This window comes from Cydia fagiglandana, chromosome 8 (assembly GCF_963556715.1).
Source record: "Cydia fagiglandana chromosome 8, ilCydFagi1.1, whole genome shotgun sequence".
In the NCBI taxonomy this organism is placed as follows: Eukaryota; Metazoa; Arthropoda; class Insecta; order Lepidoptera; family Tortricidae; genus Cydia; species Cydia fagiglandana.
In genome coordinates, this window is record NC_085939.1 from 1,259,721 (window position 1) to 1,280,859 (window position 21,139).

Genomic DNA, 21,139 nt, shown 5'->3' on the forward strand with positions numbered 1-21,139 from the left:
ACTAGCAAGTTACGCTGTTTCACCTACACAGGGAATCGCTTGAGGACTATGAATCTTGAGTATAAAAACAACTTCTTTAGTGTTGGCCTGAATAGCTTAAAATTATAACCTCTTTATTCTTGAAGTACGTGTTATTACAGTACACGTAAAAATGAAAGGTACAAAAGCGAAAGGCTAACTGCAATTCTATTATTTTGTTATACTGCACTCGCTGTTATAGCCTTGACGTTATTTTTTGAATGAAAGTGTAATCCCTGTGTTCTGCTTTTAATTATGGCCGATTCACAAGAATTACTACTACAGCAAATTAAAGAACAAGGTGAACTAGTAAGAAAATTGAAGGCTGCAAAGGAATCGAGCGAAAAGGTAAATGTTGATGTAATATGATAAAATGTGGTGTATTACATTACATCATTCACATACTTTATCGTATTGGATCATACTTGGAATGTTTTAAATTACAGTTTTATTTATTCTATAGGCCTGCGTGTCCAACAAAGGCAGTCCACGAAATCAGTATGATTTAGCTGAAATCGACACCCATTTTTCACAACACAGTTACATTTGCGGCTATACGCCTACCAATTGCGATGTGATACTTGCTAAAGACTTAGAAAAAATAGATTTTCGAAAATACATATATATCCGGAGGTGGTGGAACCATATGCGGAGCTTCAGCGTAGCTGAAGTAACACAATTCCCTATTGTTCAACCTCCTGACGTTATGAACTCAAAACCAAAAGGCGTTACTTTATCTATTGAAGTACAGGTCCGTGAGTTATATATAAAATGATTAAGTATTTATTCACTGTAAATATTATTCAGCACAGTAGATAGCCTCTGGTATTCTATTAACATTGTCATATACTTTTAAAAGTTATTATGAACCTCCACATATGGTTCCTTAGTCACCACAAGGGTTGTTATCGATATCCATTTTTTAAGAGCCCATTAATTACCTATAATAGCCGTGGATACAATTAATTTTTAAGTGTTGCATTTTTCTGTTTTCCGGTATAAACTTGTTAAGCTGTGGTGACAAGGGACTGTATTGGAATTTTTGGCATAACATTGGATACAACCAGTGAAGCATGTCTTTCCGAGCAATAAGTCTTGTGAAAATCCATAAAACCGCATTGAGGTTGCACAATATAAACAGAGTTTTAACTAAGACTATTACAACATCAGCTTGTTGCAAGGTATTAGAAAGTTAAGCGCTTTACTTATATTAAATAGAGTGCCTTTTTTATTTGCCCTCTAATAGCAGTTTTTTTTAATAATTTAATGTTGTTTTGGGTAAAATATTGCTAAAATGTGACTCTCAAATTTTTTGTCAGTTGTCAATAGTTTCTAATTGTATATTTCTGCCAGTAGCACCTATACTGCTGCTATATGGCATAATTTCATGTAAAATTATTTTCATGCATGAATAGAATGTACTCCCTTAATAGTTTAGTGCTGTTAATTCCTGTTTTGGCCTGTGTTTATTGTTTTCTTTAGATTTAGATTTTGTTAAATGGATCATGCATAATCTATATATGCTATAATTATTTCATGGGAATATTTTGAGATACAATTTTCAGTACAAAAACAAGGATTATAATGTATACCCATATGATTATTAACTCTACAGTGCTCCCGCTATAAGCATTTTACAGCCCGTAACGTAAAAACTATGTTTACTTGATCACATATATTAAAGTATAAAACTATAGTATAAATGTTACTTTTTCTAATACTTTTTGATTTATTTTGTCCCATAAAGATGATTACAAACTGATTTATCCATTAAGCAAAAAATCATGATAAGTATGGGCGCCAAAATGCTCCCCACGGTAGCACTAACGTTTCAACAAAAGACGCCTCTATTCTAGGGTTAAGATATAGAATTTAATAAACTTCATCTTCTTTCAGATAAAGGAAGAGGTAGCAAAGTTATTAGCCCTTAAAGCCCAGCTCGCTCCAGAAGATGCCGCTCCACAGAAGTTCACCCTCAAAACGCCGAAGGGAACACGGGATTACACTCCGCAGCAAATGACCATAAGAAATGAGGTTTTGCAGAAGATTATAACGGTTTTCAAGAGGCATGGCGCTGAATGTATTGACACACCTGTTTTTGAATTGAAGGTTTGACTATGCAGTTTTATCTTACATAAATGACTGGCCAGACTACTCAGTTTGAAGCCCAAACACAGTATATAATTTTGTACAGTGTTCTACCGTCAATAGTGGGTTATGAAAGGAATCTAACAGGAGTTCTTACACAGTAGTGTGCTACCATCAAAGCCTTGCTAAAATAACCTGTACTTTTATTGGAGCTACCAAAAAATATATTCTTACCTCAGTCGTAGATAAATAATATTTATTTATTTAAGAATAATTTTTAAGTATGTATTTCTCTATGCCTGAGTGGAGTTAATGCAAAATATGAGGCCTGCTATAGATAGGGCAAACGAAAAAAATCATAAATGGCACAATTTTACTTTCTTGGAACAGTCATTATATAACAATAATTTATTTTGGACTACAATACAAACCATGCAATAGCTTAACCTAAAATATAAATGGGCTTGGCCTGGCTGCTTATCTGTAACATACTTAAAGCATACAATTTGTTCACAGGAAGTATTAACAGGCAAATATGGCGAGGACTCCAAACTAATCTACGACCTAAAAGACCAAGGGGGCGAGATCCTCTCGCTGCGGTACGACCTGACAGTTCCGCTGGCGCGCTACCTGGCTATGAGCAAGATCAACACGTTGAAGCGCTACCACATAGCGAAGGTCTACAGAAGGGACAACCCGGCCATGACTAGGGGGAGATACAGGGAATTCTATCAATGTGTAAGTTTGAGAAAAAAATATTTTTCTTGTAATGTACATTACATGTAGTTGTAAGTCCGTTTATCTGTGGGCGAGTTTGTTAGTATACTCAGTATTGTGTTAACATTTATTCTACAGACTATTAGGGCCATTTTATTTAAAGTTGACCCCTACACTTTCTTTTTTCAAATTTGAAATTGTTTATGTTATTTCTACTCAGAATCATGAGCCTATCTACTCAGGATCTTTTGATCCTAATAGGAGAAAAAAAGTGTCCCAAAGTTTCCATACAATTTTCGATAATTCCATTCCGTGACCGCCATACAAAGTCTATGAAAAATGGTAACGGAATGGAAATAAAAACCTTAGGACACTTTTTTTCTTTTCTCCTATTAGGATAGAAAGAGCTCGTGATTCTGAGTAGAAATGACATAAAATTTTACAAATGAAAAAAAAGTTCAGGGGACAACTTTAAATAAAATGGCCCTTAGGGCCCCCCCACATCTGGCGTCTTTCGAGCGTCGGCGTCTACAATTCTATGGCCGACGTCGACGCTCGAAAGACGCCAGATGTGGGAGGGCCCTTACTGTTGTGTTCTAACTTACGAGACAGAATTAACAGCAGGAGATAGTTCATCTATATAAATCTACCTACGGGCTGGTACCGCCTAAATCTGCCTATCTGCCTATAAAGCAGAAGGTCCCGGATTTGAGGACCCCCCCCACATCTGGCGTCTTTCGAGCGTCGGCGTCTGTCGGCGTCGGTCCAGCGCTATGGAAAATGACGTCGCTGCGCAGTTGCGTCGACGTCGGCCATAGAATTGTAGACGCCGACGCTCGAAAGACGCCAGATGTGGGGGGGCCCTGAATCCTAGCAAGGGTATTTATTTACGTGTTACAGATATTTGCTACTGAGTTATGCAAACTATCTTTCTCTAAATTTTTCCTTTTTTTTAACTGGCTAATAAAAGAGATGCAGACGTACCTAAAGTCACGGTATTAAATGTCGACATGGACAAAGTGCCAATATTATGTATACACGACCTTATTGCCCATACGTTAAGCTAGTGAGTACTTATTTATGGCACTTTGTAGATTGCTCTGAAACAAGCCGCGAAGATAATTGGCATTAGAAAGTGCATAGGTTACGTTCGCGCCGTAAAGTGGGTCACATCATGTCCGGTATGCAGATCGGTGTTGCAATACGCGATTATTCGGTTAAGGTCAAAGACAGGTTACGACTACGCGGTCAACACTCATTATCACATACCTACTGGCTACTCAATATGCATGAGCATTGCTTGCGGCTCGGTATCGGTGATTATGCGATTATTTTATACGTCATACGCTGCGTGGTATAGAAAATGGAGGCGTGTACCACGTGTTTTTATCATGTTTTAACACGAGACGAAATCATTTAATATTACAATACAGTAACTCTTTATTGCACGTATTTTTGTTATGTACGTAGTTATGATATGTAAGGTACTTGCACCTTATTAGTATGAAATTTTGAAATTGAGCAAGCTTTAAAACTGGGGCTTATTAGCCCCAGTTTTAAAGCTTGCTCAATTTCAAAATTTCATACTTTTATAAGTGTAAATGAGTTTAAATTTCTCGCCCATGTTTGGTTAGTACCATAGACAAAATTGCAAGTTCATATCAAAAATGAAAAAAATAAAAAATGAAATTAAAAGTGGGCCTTATTAGGCGCAAGTACCTTATTATAATAACATTGCTTAAAAGTACGAAATTAAGTAAGAAAGTAAAAGCTAAGCACCTGACAAGCTGGCAGCTTATTAAATATTTCCACACTTAGGGATTTATTGTCTTAAATGCTTGCCAATTAATAAATAAAAAAACCCTACATGAAAGGCTGTTAAATAAAATGTTTTATTCACTCCACGATTATTTGAATAACTCATAATATAATGTAGTAGGTACATAATGTATATAATGTAATGTAGTAAATACTTAGTTTAAGAAATGCAACATATATTTGCACGCTGTTTGTGGACGGTTGAATTAGGAGACACTATGTATATAAAACAACTGCAATCTTACGTAACCGTAACCTATTCACGCAAATAAATCCGAGTACGTCGTGTTCACGTCAGATTTTGTTGTAGGATTTCGACATCGCAGGCCAGTACGACCCGATGGTGCCCGACGCGGAGTGCCTCCGAGTGGTCTCCGAGATCCTGGACGCGCTGGACATAGGCCGCTACGTGCTGAAGGTGAACCACCGCCGGCTGCTCGACGGCATGTTCGAGGCCTGCGGGGTCCCCGCCGACAACTTCCGCGCTACCTGCTCCACAGTCGACAAACTGGATAAGGTACGTGTACTAGTAATACAGCGGCACATACGTATCCATAAACAGCCTTAAATAGGTCTCTGAGATCCTAGGTATGCTACTTAGGCTAGTATGTACAGAACTTCCGTGGCACTTGCTCGACTGTGCTTGACTTGCTCACGATATGCCTAGGAATTTCACGATATCTTTCGATCGGCCGCCGTATGCGTGAACTAATCTAGCCGTGGGCGAAGTCGCATCTGCGAGGCCCTTTTCTTTCACTGTTTCCGAAGGGGCCTCGCGCGACGGACCATTTCACCCACGCCTACCTACACAACCCTAGCTTAACGCCCTCCTAGCTTAGTCGGTAGTGTTGCCTATGAAACAAGTCCCGGGTTGGAATCTTGGTAAGGGCGTTTATTTGTGTGTTTACCAATGGAAGTGACGGTAGAGAGAATTTGTTTTTAAATTGTCATATCTCTAGTGTACAAACAGCCAGTGGCGGCGCGTCCATAAAAGCCGATTCCCACCGGCTTGCTTGTTTTTGGACGTTTGAGCTGAGTTGTAAAGGAAATATGTAAGCCAAATTAGCCCCGGCTTGCCTATGGATATGTTTGACGCGTCGCCACTGCAGACAGCAACACTTGACTGTCTATCGGTGGACCTTATTACAAAAGGTATAAGGTCCACCGATGGACAGTTAAAGAGTGTGGGCGATGGTACTCTACAATAATCTTATAAAATTTCAGTTGTCATGGGAGGAAGTGCGAACGGAAATGATAAACGAGAAGGGCGTAACTCCGGAAGCGGCGGACAAAATCGGCGAATACGTCAGATTGAACGGCGGGACCGAACTCGTCGACAAACTGCTCAAAGACGAGAAACTGTCTAAAACTAAAGCGGCCGTCGAAGGCCTTGAAGGCATCAAGCTCTTGCTCCACTATTGTGAACTCTTTGGCATTAAGGATAAGATCCTTTTCGACTTGAGTTTGGCGAGAGGGCTCGATTACTACACTGGAGTTATCTATGAAGCTGTTTTAACTCGTAAGTAAAAATTACCCGTGTAGTATTCTCCGCGTCATTCAACATTGGACCTTTTGCTTTTGGTAATAGAGTTAGTTAATGTGCGTTAGCGTATTGTTAGTATTTATTAATGAAAATCGTTTCCATCCGTTTTTTCTCGTATTCACGCGATGTGATTGCGTGTTAAATCGACAATGAAATCGATAAGTCCACGGTAATTAGCGTTTGTAATTAATCAATTATGTAAAACGGATGTGGTGCTATTTTTTTTATTAAATTAGTAATTTACAGAGAGGTATTTACAATTTAGGACACGCAGCATATATAATCAATTATGTCGCTGGCTATATATAGATATATCTATTTTAAATGTTGCTTAAGAGCCAACAGGAGTGGTCATTTCTCCATACAAACGTACTCGACTGTTTCCTCTGTGGGTTTTGATGCTAGAGCAATGATTTTTTCAACACAGATTAATATTGTCAATATCTCTGTGTCGGACCGTTTTGTTTTTTTAATATTTTTGTTTTTCAAGGCGCTAGAGTCCTTCAAAAATGGCCAAAATGGCCTCATTGACTATGCCGCAATGAGAGGCGTAGTATTCAAAACTGATATCAATTAGCCAAAAATGCAAAACGGTCCGACACAGATAATTTCATAATTCATAATCATTTAGATTTCCAAATTTGGTTACGATTGGTTAAGTTTTGGAGGAGGAAACAGTCGAGTACGAAACCTCGATTTTTGAGATTTTTACGCGGGATTTTTCGCCTTGTCCTTATCGCACTAGTTTTAGGAGCCGCTTCCGTTAGCGAGACGGGTATATTTACCTAAAATGTTTAAAACTCAGCTCCTGTTTCGTCTTAACCTTTTGCTCAGTCGCCATTAGATATATCTGAGCATGTACCTTAACGTTTTGGTGATAGAGGCTTTGTTTAGATATTTTCACCACACCAGCTCGGAAAGGCTTACTTTGCACTTCAAAAACTGATAGCAAAGTTGCATTTTATTCACATGTGAGACAAAGTAATTAAATGCAAATTTTGAGTTTGTTTCTTATGTTTGCTGGTAGAAATGACTTTTAAATGATGATTTTGGATGATAAATATTTAATAACATTCATTTGGATTTGATTTGGTTTGATATTTTACATTTAATATTTGCTTCAGGTTGGTGTGGTGAAAAATTTTGTGTTTCACTCGGGGGCAAATTTTGTTTAACCCTCGTGCTTTGAAACCCTCGCGACGCTCAAGATTCCATTTATCGAACCACTCGCTACGCTCGTGGTTCAATTTTGGTATCTTTCGCTTGCTCGGGTATCAATATTAGCACGAGCAGTTAAACAACAAATTTGCCCCCTTGTAAAACAAATAACTATTGTGTACCCTACATCTACTACAACGTCAGATAAAGTTATTTCATTTTATTTTACACCCAAAAGTGTATAAATTTAAAGCAGTCATGGCGTCTAAATATTTTGTTAAAACGTTATTTTAACATTTTCAGAACCGATCAAAGTAGGCAATGAGGAGCAGACCGTCGGATCGATCGCTGGTGGTGGACGATACGATAACCTCGTTGGAATGTTTGATTCTAAAAATAAACAGGTATGCTATGCTTGATATTCAATCAGTCAGGATTTAAATAAAATTCATAAAATCAGGATTTAAGTTTGCGCATTAACTTTGCTTTAATATATAATGAGTCATTATTAATGACGAAGCCTGTTGCGGATATCATCATTAGTTTGTTTTGGACGAAGCATGTTGCGGATTTGCATTTGTAGCAAAAATTAAACATTAATCTTAATATGTTTGTATATGTGAATAAATTAAACGGGATTTAAATAAAATGTCATTATGGACGTGGAAATTGAAGCTAGGTATAGATATTATATTTAAATGCATCTTGCCTAATGTGTTAACATGGAGCTGATCTGATGATGTAGTCGGAAGGTAGCCATTGGAACTCCCCGATGGAAAAACACAAACATATCGAGTTTAGACTCATTACGAAGGTCTCGACAAGTACTACTAAATGCATTTAACGACTTTCTAGCCTAGTCATTAGTGGACCTGCCTACGAAGCTAGAGGTCCCGGGTTCGAATTATGGTAAGGGTATTTATTTGTGTGTTCATCACAACGAAGAGAAATATGTATCATAAGAGCTTGATGCTAGACCTACATGAATGAAGTATATTTTGAATTTGATTTTATCTAAGTATGAATATCGTCGCATAGTACCCATAGTACAAGCATTGCTTCCCTCCTCATCCCTAAAATACTATATTAGTTTGTGCCGACGCCAGGCGTGGCTCACTCCGCGATTTCGTCGCTTTGCTACAGGTAGCTAAAAGTACATCCGTTCCACACCAATTTTGGGGGCTAGCCATAAGCCGCGCGTGGCGCTGTCGCCACCTAGCGGCCATATCTGTCCCAATCGTAACAGACGCGTTATGTTAGAGAGGGAGTGTTCTGTACACGGTAGTGTTATTTATTCTGTGGCGACGCGCAGGTGCCGTGCGTGGGCGTGAGCATCGGCGTGGAGCGCGTGTTCTCGGTGCTGGAGGCGCGCTTGGCGGCGGGCGCGCGGCGCGTGCGCGCGGCCGACGTCGACGTGTACGTGGCCTCCGCGCAGAAGAACTTCCTGGACGAGCGCATGAAGATCTGCGCCGAGCTCTGGAGCGCCGGCATCAAGGTACGCCCGCTATTATTTTAGAGTTCCGAACCCAAAGGGTAAAAACTGGACCCTATTACTGAGACCCACAGACGAGACATCCTCCAGACTGAGCATAGTAGCTCTACCCCCTCTGCCACAATATACGGTAGTTTTAGTCCATTTTAGAGTCGAAAGTGGCTTTGTGTGACGCCAGTGTCTTTGAACGGACCGATAACGGCACGGGACCTCGCTCACCTCGTCCCCCGCACCCCGTTATTTTTGGCAGCATCGATGTCATGAAATAATTGCTCTAAACTCCATCTAGAGGATTCCTAGTCTATGCTAAGACCTCACTGCCCGTCTGTCTGTTTATCTGTCACCAGGCTGTATGTCATGAACCACAATTATGTATTTCTGCGAATACTAAAAATATAACAATAAATACTAAAAGTACGGAACCCTCGGTGGGCGAGTCCGACCGCACTGTCCGGTTTTTATTAACAGTCTGTCGTGAAACATAAAGGTCGGTTTATATCTACTGACTGACAATGAGAGTACCAGACAGGTGCCGTGGAAAACAAAATAATATTATTCTACAGCCTGGCAAAAAAGAGTAGAAATTAACAAGTGGCAACACTATAGTGTCGTCCCTTTCAAATCAATGTATATAAGAGAACGGGACGACACTACAGTGTTGCCACTTTTTAATTTCTACTCTTTTTTGCCAGGCTGTACAGGGTGGAAAGATAAGTCGGGCGTTGGGGGGAAACTACCTTAAATCCTTAAGCTGGCTCATTTACCTTAAATGAGACATTCCTTTATTTTTAATAAGAAACAAAAGTGCATTCAAAGTTTTTATCTTTTTTTCTTCAATTTGGCTTGTCTAAAAAAAGCTTAAGTGCTAAATATTACATTTTATGAATATTTTGTACGACAGACGAGTGTAAGACCTAATGTTTCTTGGAGAAATGTTATCATTAACTGTATCGACTAGTAGAATAAAATGGCGAGTTTTTATTTTTTGGAAATTATAGTCGGTTCGAGTCCTGGGCGAGGCGAGTTTTAGAAAATCTTGAATGCAGTTATGTTTCTTTTTAAAAACAAAGGACTGTCTCCTTTAAGTAAAATGAGCCAGCTTGAGGATTTAAGGTAGTTTCCCTCCAGGGCCCGACTTATCTTTCCACCCTGTATACGGAGTTAAGTATCATAATATATGTACATGGTAAAAGGAATAAGTAATAAGCAAGTCGCCAAGGATTTCCACCGCTTTTGACGTACTAGAAATTCTTCTATACTTCGTTTTTTTTAGCATTAGAAATTAGGTAAACAATCTTGATGTGTCTCTTAATTGACAAACACATTTTAAAAATAGGTTACGGCAAATATGTAGCAATTATGAATCTAATACGATAATTTATATTATTTTGCTTTCATAAGTAATAGTTTTTGATTTTTAAAAAGCGTTTTTCAATTAAAAGACATGTCAAGATCGCTTACCTTCTTGCAAGTTCTTTCTAATGCTAAAAAAAACGAACTATAGTAACAAATCATTTCTTTTCTATCCATTTCAAATATCTCAAAATTATTCATAATTTAATCGTATGACAGGAATGATAAGCAATTAGAGTACAGCTCAAATCTCAAAACGATGTGTATTCCCATTTGTCCGCGCCTCATATATTGCCGCGGTCACGTGGAATGGGGACAAATGGAAATACCCCAAAATTACAGAATATTTCCATGGTTAACTTTATTCATATAACAATTTTTTTATTTTAAAGGGTAAATTTGTAGTACATTCATCAGCAATAGTATCTTACACAACTAGGGCTGCAAAAATATATGACGCGCTCTTATTGCGCTCCAAATAAGACGTGTCACATATTTTTGCGGCCCTAGTTGTGTAAGATAATATTGCTGATGACTGTACCTACCGATCGCTCGCAGACGTTTCTGCTTGATAAAAAAATTGTTTGATACTTATTGACGCCTATTTGTTATAGTTTTCGACAGACTTTTTAAAACGTATGCTGTTATACAACGTGTCCCAAAATTCAACGATAAGTTGGCACCAGAAGATGGACCTGCATGACTACTCGAGGAAACGTAATAAAAAAAAGTGAAAAATAAATTAAAATTGTAGACATAGAGAATTGGAAGGAATTGTAGGGGTGTCGGTATTTATTTTTTCTAAATAATTAAAACTAAAACTAATAAAATAAACAAATAAAACTTACCCACCTACCTTAGGTCCCCCAGATCTGTCCCCTGCGGAAGGGTGCCCATAAGGCTGGCTACATTCCCACGCTGAATAGCTATGCCTATTCTTTGGCCTAGGAATGAGCCAGCCCTAGGGTCACCCGTTTTTTTTCTTGTAATTCTATAATAAATTGAGATATTTTTTTTAATTATTTTTCCTCGAGTAGTCATGAGCAGGTCCATCTTCTGGTGCCAGCTTATCGTTGAATTTTGGGACACGTGGTATGTCAGTGTTCAAATATGGTTATTATAAATAACAGATAAAAGCCTGCGATAATGCTTTATAAAACAATCTGGTTAAACTTGTTTGACTTCATTGATATAAATCGTGAAAAGCGAAGTGGATATCTGAAATATTATATTGAAGAGGATTTTAAATCGTTCAAAGGTTTGCTCGGTCCAGGTTTCAAACTTTTTTCCATCTATTATTTTCTTCTAGATCAATCTTCTTACTTTTCTACTTTATTGATAGAAAAATAAGTTCCGCCGAGTTTCTTGCACCGGTATCTTATTGGGGGCGGCTGTGGTGTAGAGTTAGAACCGGTAGTAGTTTTTGACGTATATAAATAGGTACATTATAATATGTCTAAATTGTGTCGTTTAACTTCAAACTTGGGTAAATCCATTCGACCCTATCAGCAAATATCTACCCTATTACATTTTATTAATACCAAAATCGCATAATCTGATAGATGGATTTACCCGAGTTTGAAGTTAAGAGCCCATCAACGTGCACACTAGCGCTACAGCTAAATAATCGTGATTATTTAAATTTAACGAAAGATATTTAAAAAAGGGGGCCGCTAGAAGGGCTTTGAATACATCAAACTAGTTTTTATGCTGCTGGATTCGTCGATCTATGAACTCAAAATAAAAACGGCCGCTTTAACTTAGGACGCATAGATTGACGAATCCAGCAACATAAAAACTAGTTTGATGTATTCAAAAGGTACTTAAATACAAAATTCAGTACGTAGCGGCTCCTTTTCTTAAATACCTGTCGTTGAATTTCACATTCTATTATTTCCACAAATAGTAATACACAAACATATCAAACATGTAATATCTTAGTAGCTTATTAATCGCTTTATTATTACTTAGGTACTTAATTTTACTACTTGATTTTACAGTGCATTGGTGTTAGCTGTAATGCTGTAAAATTTGATTTCAATAAATATCAATATCAATATAACTATTAAAAGTTGTACGTCACAAAAAATAAATCACACTTAAAACTAATTGGCCTGATGACAAATTTTGAAATCCCTTTTAATATTGTCGGTACACTTGTATTGGTTCCGAAAAACACAATATTTCAGCTATACTAATAAGATTTAACATAAATAATTGCATTTTATTATAGCCAGTTTAAACCTCGCGCGAAAACGCCTCGCACGCTATTTGTGACGTCATAAATTATGGTGGTAGACATTGCTTACATACTTACAGTTACGAATTTCCCTTGAATCCGAATGATATTGTTAATTCGGCACCATATATTACGATTAGGGATGATAAATACATTACAAAAATTGTTCACAATAAGTTAATTTTATACAAAGACTCTCACACGGTTGCAATTTAAGATGAATTGTTTAGATACATGTAAATTTTGAGTAAAAATCACCGAGCGCCGGATTTACTTTTTAATTTTTATTTTTTTCTAGTTACGACAACCAACATGGCAATGATAGTTCCGTTCAGCCAAATAATTAAAAAAGTTTTTTGGGGAAATATCGTATTATTTAGCATTTTATTTATATAATATCAAATAAATATTTACTTTATATCGTGTAATAATATTTTCTGGACGTAATAAATGTTTAGTGGCGAAACAATATTTTTTTTGAACCTCCAAACTCTTTGGCGAGCACGTAATGGATTACAGTCAATGAGGTTGTCTATGTTGCTCTAAGAAATATGTCATGCATTGATGACGTCAACTCTTACGTCGCCTCTGATTGGTGTTTCAGTCAAAATGGCCGAGTGGAGAATTTCGTACTTTTATTTTATTGAATATATTAATAATCCTTCAGTTTATACTGAGATTGGGCCATATTTTAGAATCATATTAACATATACGTTTCTTTGAAACCATTATTTCCATGATTCTTTGTTACTGTCATCAGGAGGGCTATGATGGTTATGTCACCATATCATTAATCATTTAATGCATGATATGACGACTATCTGATAAATGATATAATTCGGTAAAAAGTCGCGAGGATAACGTATAAGTGGCTAATGATAGCGTGATATGTTTTGAGGTTTATAAAAAGCAATTTTAAACTCGATGACTTAAGGTGTATATTAAAGAAAAGATGGTTTAATCACATTCTACCACTTATCCACATATGTCATTGAGAGTTAAAACTTATCCATGATTTGAGCTTTTGAAAAATCAATTCTAAACAAGTTTACTTAAAGCGTATTTTAATTAATAGTTCGCGAGGATAACGTATATGTGACTAATGATAGCGTGACATGTTGTGAGGTTTTGAAAAATCATATTAATACTCGATGACTTAAGGTGTATTTTAAAGAAAAGATGGTTAAACCACATTCTACCACTTATCTAGATATGTCATTGACAGTTAAATTTACCCATAGTATGAGCTTCTGAAAAATCAATTCTAAACAAGTTTACTTAAAGCGTATTTTAATGAATAGTTGGCTAAATGACATGCCGCACACACCACTTATGCACATGTGGCATTGATAGCTAAAAGTTATTGGATGGTTTAAGATTTTGAAATATAGATTCTAATTGAGTTTATATAAGGTTTTTCTTAAAGTGAATCTCTTATTCCTACGCCTCAAATTTAACCGTCTTTATCATGTCGCAAAATTTACTTTATTTCTAGTACTTAGAATTCATAGTCTTTGAAATAAGCTGATGCATTATCGGACTAAAGTAGACTCGGCTACAATACTTAATTCACGATTGCTGATATTTGCTTGTAATGTCATACAAAATTTTAAGGGCAGTAGTCGACCTTATTAACCTAAAATACGGTACCTAATCTGTCAAAATCAAATAAATAATTCTGCCGTGCTTATTAAGAGCAGTAACTCATTTTGAAATCTCTTTCAATTGTAGAACATATTGTACAAGTACAAAGTATCCAATTGAATGACACTTCAAAAAGAGTTAGAGTCGGATCAAGAAAAGTGTGCAGCGGATTTGATAGCCCACGCAGTGCAAGTGTTATTTATACGTAATAATTTCATAGAAGTTTGACGTTTAAAATAACACTTGCACTGCGTGGGCTATCAAATCCGCTGCAGACTTTTCTTGGTCTGACTCTATTGCTCTTATTATAAGCACGGCCGAATTGTACAATCACACACACTGTTAACTGCACATCGGTGGACTTTATGACTTTTGAAATAAGGTCCACCGGTGTACCTACAGTTAGGAATGTTGCAGTTTAGAAAAATAAATCGTTTAAGGAAAAAGCACGCATCCTGGCTGTTTCGGAAAGAGAATCCGGCTCCTGGTTACATGCTCTCCCCTCCTCCAACTTTGGAACATTACTCGACAATAATACCCTCAGGCTGGCTGTCGGTCTTTGCCTAGGATCCAACATTGTCTCACCCCATCGCTGCCCCTGCGGAACTTTTGTGGACAGCCTTGGACACCACGGTTTATCGTGTTCTAAAAGTGCCGGCCGCCTGTCACGCCATGCCTGCCTTAACGACATCCTCCGTCGGGCCTTCGTCAGCGCCAACGTCCCAGCCATTCTCGAACCACCTGGCCTCGCGCGCGACGATGGCAAGAGGCCCGACGGAATGACCCTTGTGCCCTGGAGTGTGGGACGGGCCCTTATTTGGGACGCAACGTGTGTGGACACCCTGGCACCGTCTCACCTCGGTTCAACATCATTGAGAGCGGGCGCGGCGGCCGCAGCTGCTGAGGCAGCAAAATGCCGCAAATATATGGTGCAATGGTGTCATGGAGCACCTGGTTTTGTACCCTTGTGTACCCTTCAACGGCCAAGTCACACAACATTAACTATAATAATAAAGAAATCGCAGTAAGGAACCTTAGACTTGGCACGACTTTGTCTAGATTTCATTACTTTTTAGAGATAAACAAGCAGCTCCATCGAGACTTGGCTAGTTTTTTACAGAATGTTTTTGGTGGGATTTCACTTCTTTTTGTAGAAACCCCCTGGCACTGATTAAAATAACCGACTTGGTTTCACATTACATCTCAAAACTTATTTGTAGTAAAAGCGTTGCGAGACTTGCACCTTTTTACATGTAATGTTTTTGATGGGATCTCATCTCTTTTTGTAGGCAGTACTTCTTTTCGGGTACTCATACCCATACTATGTAATACACACATCATAACTAAACATATCTTCATTCATACTCACATCGTACATCGTAGTGTACCTTTACTTTACCTACTATTTGTAGGAACTGCAACAGTAACTTTGTAATATCATATATTTATATGGGATTACAAACTTACTTATGCAGTTCTTAGATCTTTAAAACGTGACTGATATTGCAATATTTTTAGGTTTTCCCTTTATGTGGCCATTAAACCCTAACTCTGTACCAAATTTCAGCTCTCTGAGTTTATGGGAAGTACTAGTTCTATTCTGATGATCATGAGTGAGTTTCATAAATGCGAAACTTTGCTTTCGCTTAACTTCGGAACTAAATGACCTACAGACTTGAAATTTTGGATTTTAAGTATGTGATTATAGCTTACTGGATGACCAAAATTTCTGCGTTCTGGTCTTATCCAGAGGTTCTCAAATAGGGGCCTGAAAATGCGGCGAAATGGTTCCTGTAAAGGATGGTACGGCAGTGTTTGCTTCGCGCTCGACTTGGCGGGGGCACTGCCGTATATATATTTAGGTATTAGTTTTAGTTTTTTAGGTAGTTTTATAATTTTGGGTTAATTTTATTCTAAGTTTGTTATTAATTATGTTTATGGTTTTATAAAATAAAAATTTGAAAATAAAACATAACCTATTCGCTGGGTGCGATATGACAGCGGACTTTGAAATGTCACATGGCTGGCTGTCATTACGAAGAGAACAAATAATTTCAATGAAATATTGTAATTTACATATATATGTATTCTATTCGAACATGTAAATCTTCATTTCCCCTCTAAAATGGAATAAATGGCACAATCAATAAATTTCAGGTAGTACACACACACGGACTTTCTCATGGCTGACTTTACGAGAAGTAAAGAAATAAAAATCGAATAACGCATTTCATATAGGTAACTAAATATCTGGAAGACCGAGCTATGCTCGGAAAACATATAAAAACCTAGCTAGATCAATTTTTCGCCCCCGAAAACCCCCATATAGCAAATTTCATCGAAATCGTTAGAGTCGTTTCCGAGATCCCCGAAATATATATACATATAAATAAATAAATCAAACATCAAACATCAACATCAAACATCAACATTTATTCAGCAAATAGGCCACAAGGGCACTTTTACACGTCAACATTGAATTTACATAAAAGCAAAAATAATAACATCAACAATTTTATAAAATAAAACTAACAATTCAATCTAACGTATTACAATTACTAAGAGAAATATCCAAAAATTGCTCGTTTAAAGGTATTAGATAGATATGACTGTAGTGTCGTTAATAATGCTGACTTTTCGTGTTTTTCCAAAAGGATAATAATAAGTTTTGGCTTAACATGTGCAAGATGTACCTAAAAGAAATCAAATATGAAGATCATAAGAGCCACACCATTGAAGCTCGTGTACCTTATTAGTCAAGCTTCAGTGACAAACGTCCTTGAATGTAAGCTGTTTTTTTCTTCAAAGGCTAGCCGTCAAAAATCGACTATATGTCTAATTATCCAACAATCGTAGCCATTTACCGTGTATTTTTGTCCAAGTGGACAAAACGGTATGAATGTTATAAAACTGTATAAATCTAGACAAGTGAGTGGCATTTATATCATTTAACTTATCCACTTATCCACTAAGTTTAAGTTGGAAATGTAGACAAATGACATATTATCCTACGACCATGTTATGCAGTTAATCATTTAACGACTATCGCTGTCAAAAGTGGAAAAGACGACAAATCAATAAAAACTGGATAAAATGTTAGTTTTATCATCATTTATACAGCCATATCATTTATCCAGTCGACCATCATAGCCTTGCTGGCCAATTACTGCTACTTAACCTTAACCTAACCAAGCGTCGAATTAAGCGCTGAATTTGAATAATCACGATTATTTAGCAGGGCACTAGCACGTTGATGGGCTCTTAAGCGACTGAATCGAAGAATAAAGACTTTCACTTTCGTTCCAGGCGGAGCAATCATATAAGAAGAACCCAAAAATGCTGAACCAACTGCAACACTGCGAGGAGGCGGGTATCCCCCTGGCGGTGGTGCTCGGCGACGACGAGGTGAAGCGCGGCGTCGTCAAGATCCGCCACGTCGCCTCGCGCGACGAGTGCGAGGTGCCGCGTCACCAGTTGGTGGACGAGCTGCAGGCGAGGATAGCCGCGCTCAACACTACCCTCAATGGAAATAAATAATCTTTTTTTGTATGTTCTTTGAATTTGATTCTCAGATTCATCAAGGATTTGTTGTGTAATTTACATGGGTCTTGTGTGCCGAAATGTTTACTGTAAAATGTGACTTTAGCTCCCCACTGGGTAATTGTGCTCCAACAGCTTTTAACATATATCACCTCATTTAAGTGCTACAACAAGATAGTAAGGCTCTGCTTTAACTCGGCATATAACATCAACAATTATTACTATATTACGGTAGGTAGGTACCTACCGCAATATAGTGATTATTGAAATTTAAACTAAATTTCGAATCTTGGAGTAAAATAGGCACATTTTACTGTAACTTATTTCATGATGCCTTCGTGCAAGTTAACGACTTATTATACTTGCCAAACGAGTCTACTACTAGATAACATGTCAAATTAGAGATATTTAGTTAAATTATGTTGATGGAGTTGAGAATCAGTTCTAAGATTAGCTAGCCTGATTTGTGTAGCGTGTTCGGAGGCTAAAGCATTTGTCCTGAACTAGTAAATATGTAAACCAATGGACATGCAATTTTTGTGCTACTGATCCTATACCTCTTGCGTCAAATAATGGTCCCTATCCTATGATAATTCCTTCAAGTTTCTTTTGGTTGGGCATTTTAAAGATAATAAATTAAAGTTATTAGTATTACCGTATTTTTAGTTTATGAAATAAACTACCAAAAAATGTCTACAAATGTTTTATTCTGACAGCAGGGCCCAGTTTTATAAAATTACAAGTTACAGGTTACAAGAGTACAGGCTACAGGCACCTGTAATGCACTGTGAACGGCTACAGGTGTTTTATAAATACACATAAATTATTACAGTTGTAAAGAACCACGGTCAATCTCGATTACATGTGAAATCTACAGGTGTGAAGGACATCACTATTTTAAAAAAAACGTCTGTCATAGATACTCGGTGCTCTACTAAATGATGTGTTTTTGTTTGCTGTAAAATATTAATTACTGGAAAAATGGCCAGAAATGAAGGAAAAATCGAGTGGGAGAGCGGCGATCCATGCCAAGGATATACTTTTTGGGCCGTTTTCAGATTCAGATTAAGTTAGATTTCATGAAATATTTACCTAATAAGAAAATAACATGTAAATAAGTACTCTTTCACATTTTTACATGTATCGTTTCGGTAGCGGCTCAAAGATAAATACGCTGTGTATCGAAAATTATGAATAGTACACTTTACCATAATGTGAATGCACTATAATACTTAAATAAAGAGACGAATGCTAATAAATCAACGACAAAATATATCGGGAATAATCCCTTTCCATTTCCAAGTAGATAAAATAAAACGAATCGTCAATAAAATCAGTATCAAACATATTGTCACTTTATTTCCTATTTACTATATATTACAGATACATTAACAAAAACTAATAAGGTCAGTGCATGGAAAAGTATGCATGCCCTGGCACAATCGTTGGCGTTGGTGCTTAACAATAAAGAGTAAAGTTTAAAATCTCTCAGAAAACGAGTCTACAAGTAACTGCTGTTGTGCTGTTACAGGACTCAAGACGTATGTAAGTTTTTGTTACAAGTGTACCAATCTACACTTGTAATTTACAATATTTTTATAAAACGCTTGTTCGATTATGAGTTTAAAACTATAAAACTCCCGTATTTTCATCTATGGTTGAGCTACAGGCACTTGTACCTGTAACTTGTAAAATTGTAACACAGTACTTTTATAAAACGCAAATTGTAAAAAACGGAGCAAGTGTTGCCAGTAAACGCCTGTAAACTTGTAACTTGTAACTTTATAAAACTGGGCCCTGGTCCATATTAACTGCCATAGGGACCATCATCCGACGGTATAATTTACAAGACGTATAGTTTCTATCAGCTGAAGACACCAAAAAGAAAATTTAATTATTCGCTGTGATATCATGAAATGAATGTGTTAAAACGTATTCAAATTTAAATCCCTTTTTCAAACTACTCGTCAATAAAACATCCCTTGTATACATGACTGGTAACACAGAGTAAAGTTTTCTTGTGGACTGAATAATGTTTTATACTTACGATTTCTATCGTTCGTTGGCATAATTTATTTTCATTTATTTACGCGTGGTCTGACTCGCACTTGGTCGGTTTTTATTTTATCATTTTGGGTACAAAAAAAATCTAATTACATATTTTTAACAAGTGAATGCGTATCATTTATCATACTTTCGAAAGCATTTAAAATACTTGTAATATTTATTTTAGAATGTAAGTTGTGCTATGTGCATTTTGGTTTTCAAGATCTAAATACCTAAAGCTGTATGTTACTTATTTCTGTTACCTACATATTTTATACAGGTTGTGTTGTCTTAACTCAAATAGTTTTAGAATGCTAAAAGTTACTAGAACCGCAATAGTATTTTGTATATGTGTGAAATAAATGATACTGATTTCAATATTGGTGTGTTATTTATTCTTAGGGAGAACCTGACAGTTAAATTAATCCATATGGGCTGGGTAAGGCCTCTAAATATATATGAGCATTCCATGAAATTGTCTACCGTTTGTCCCGTACAAACGCGTATTTTCTGAAGGTTTGCAGGTATAAGAGTTTCCTTTTCTATGACAAATGCTCAAAAATATGCACAGAAAAATAATCGCCTGCTTTAAAGCCGAAAAAAAAGTCGCAACACACGAAATAAAATGCGTTTGTACGGGACAGCCCGTGGAATGCTCCATATGACGTTTTCTATGCCCTTTTCATAGAAAACGTCATATATATTTAGAGGCCTTACCCAGCCCATATGGACCTTATTGTCGATGGCGCTTACGCCATTATTAACGATGCTCCGATATAAATACAACACCGCGCACCGCTGTGCGGCGTAAGCGCCATTGACAATAAGGTCCCTTTTTATAGATAATTCCCCATATATAATACAGGGAACATGCGAGAACTGTAGGGGGCACCACTTTAGGGCTCTGTGTATTGGCGCAGTATTAACCTTTCTCACGCCAAGGACGGATATATCCGCACCGCATCCGTAGGTCCAACGCCAAAGAGGGATTAATCCATCACAGAGCAACATAGACCTACGTGCATATAGTCAGACCGTAAAAAGTCTGCAGCGATTTTGATAGCCCACGCAGTGCAATTGTCATTTTAAACGTCAAACTTCTATGAAATTATGACGTATATTGATATGTGACGTATATGACTGGGACCTAAAATAATTCAGTTTTGAATTGGTTAATAATTATATGTCCATTGTTTCTTTGTTTATGGGCCTACTCAAGAAAGAAGTTGAATTTTGAGATATAACTTCAAATAGTAATTAAGTGTACTTACCAATTATGATTATGACTCATTACCATAAGTATTAACGATATTTATTATTCTCAAAATAAATTGACATTTCAGTTAATAAGCCATAAAAACTATACTGTCATACAATTGCGCCCGTGAGCAATTCATTTGTACAAATTACAAATATCATAACAACATTAACTTTCAACAAAGTTCAGAGACAACAGTGGGTCCTAATATTGCATTAAGATACT

The 21,139-nt window shown here is 37.0% G+C and overlaps 1 protein-coding gene across 3 annotated transcripts; it reads left to right on the forward strand.

Moving 5' to 3' along the window:
• Nucleotides 1-105: 105 nt before the first annotated feature.
• LOC134666411 (histidine--tRNA ligase, cytoplasmic) lies at nucleotides 106-20,034 on the forward strand. 3 transcript variants are annotated; one of them, XM_063523540.1, is made up of 9 exons: nucleotides 106-366; nucleotides 482-769; nucleotides 1,915-2,127; nucleotides 2,623-2,844; nucleotides 4,952-5,158; nucleotides 5,866-6,160; nucleotides 7,646-7,746; nucleotides 8,655-8,837; nucleotides 17,377-20,034. In XM_063523540.1, exons 1-9 carry the CDS (start codon nucleotides 274-276, stop codon nucleotides 17,605-17,607), a joined length of 1,833 nt encoding a protein of 610 aa, XP_063379610.1. In that variant the 5' UTR covers nucleotides 106-273; the 3' UTR covers nucleotides 17,608-20,034. The 3 variants fall into 3 exon arrangements, with proteins under 3 accessions (XP_063379610.1, XP_063379612.1, XP_063379611.1); XM_063523541.1 differs by lacking the exon at nucleotides 482-769 and adding an exon at nucleotides 1,031-1,199 and having other exon boundaries at nucleotides 110-366; XM_063523542.1 differs by lacking the exon at nucleotides 482-769 and having other exon boundaries at nucleotides 108-366.
• Nucleotides 20,035-21,139: the final 1,105 nt, after the last annotated feature.

Coding starts and splice junctions, on each gene's coding strand:
- LOC134666411 (XM_063523540.1), top strand. CDS start 274: ATGGCCGATTCACAAGAATTACTACTACAGCAAATTAAAGAACAAGGT. Junction 770..1,914: donor CTTTATCTATTGAAGTACAG/GTCCGTGAGTTA, acceptor ATCTTCTTTCAG/ATAAAGGAAGAGGTAGCAAA. Junction 8,838..17,376: donor TCTGGAGCGCCGGCATCAAG/GTACGCCCGCTA, acceptor CTTTCGTTCCAG/GCGGAGCAATCATATAAGAA.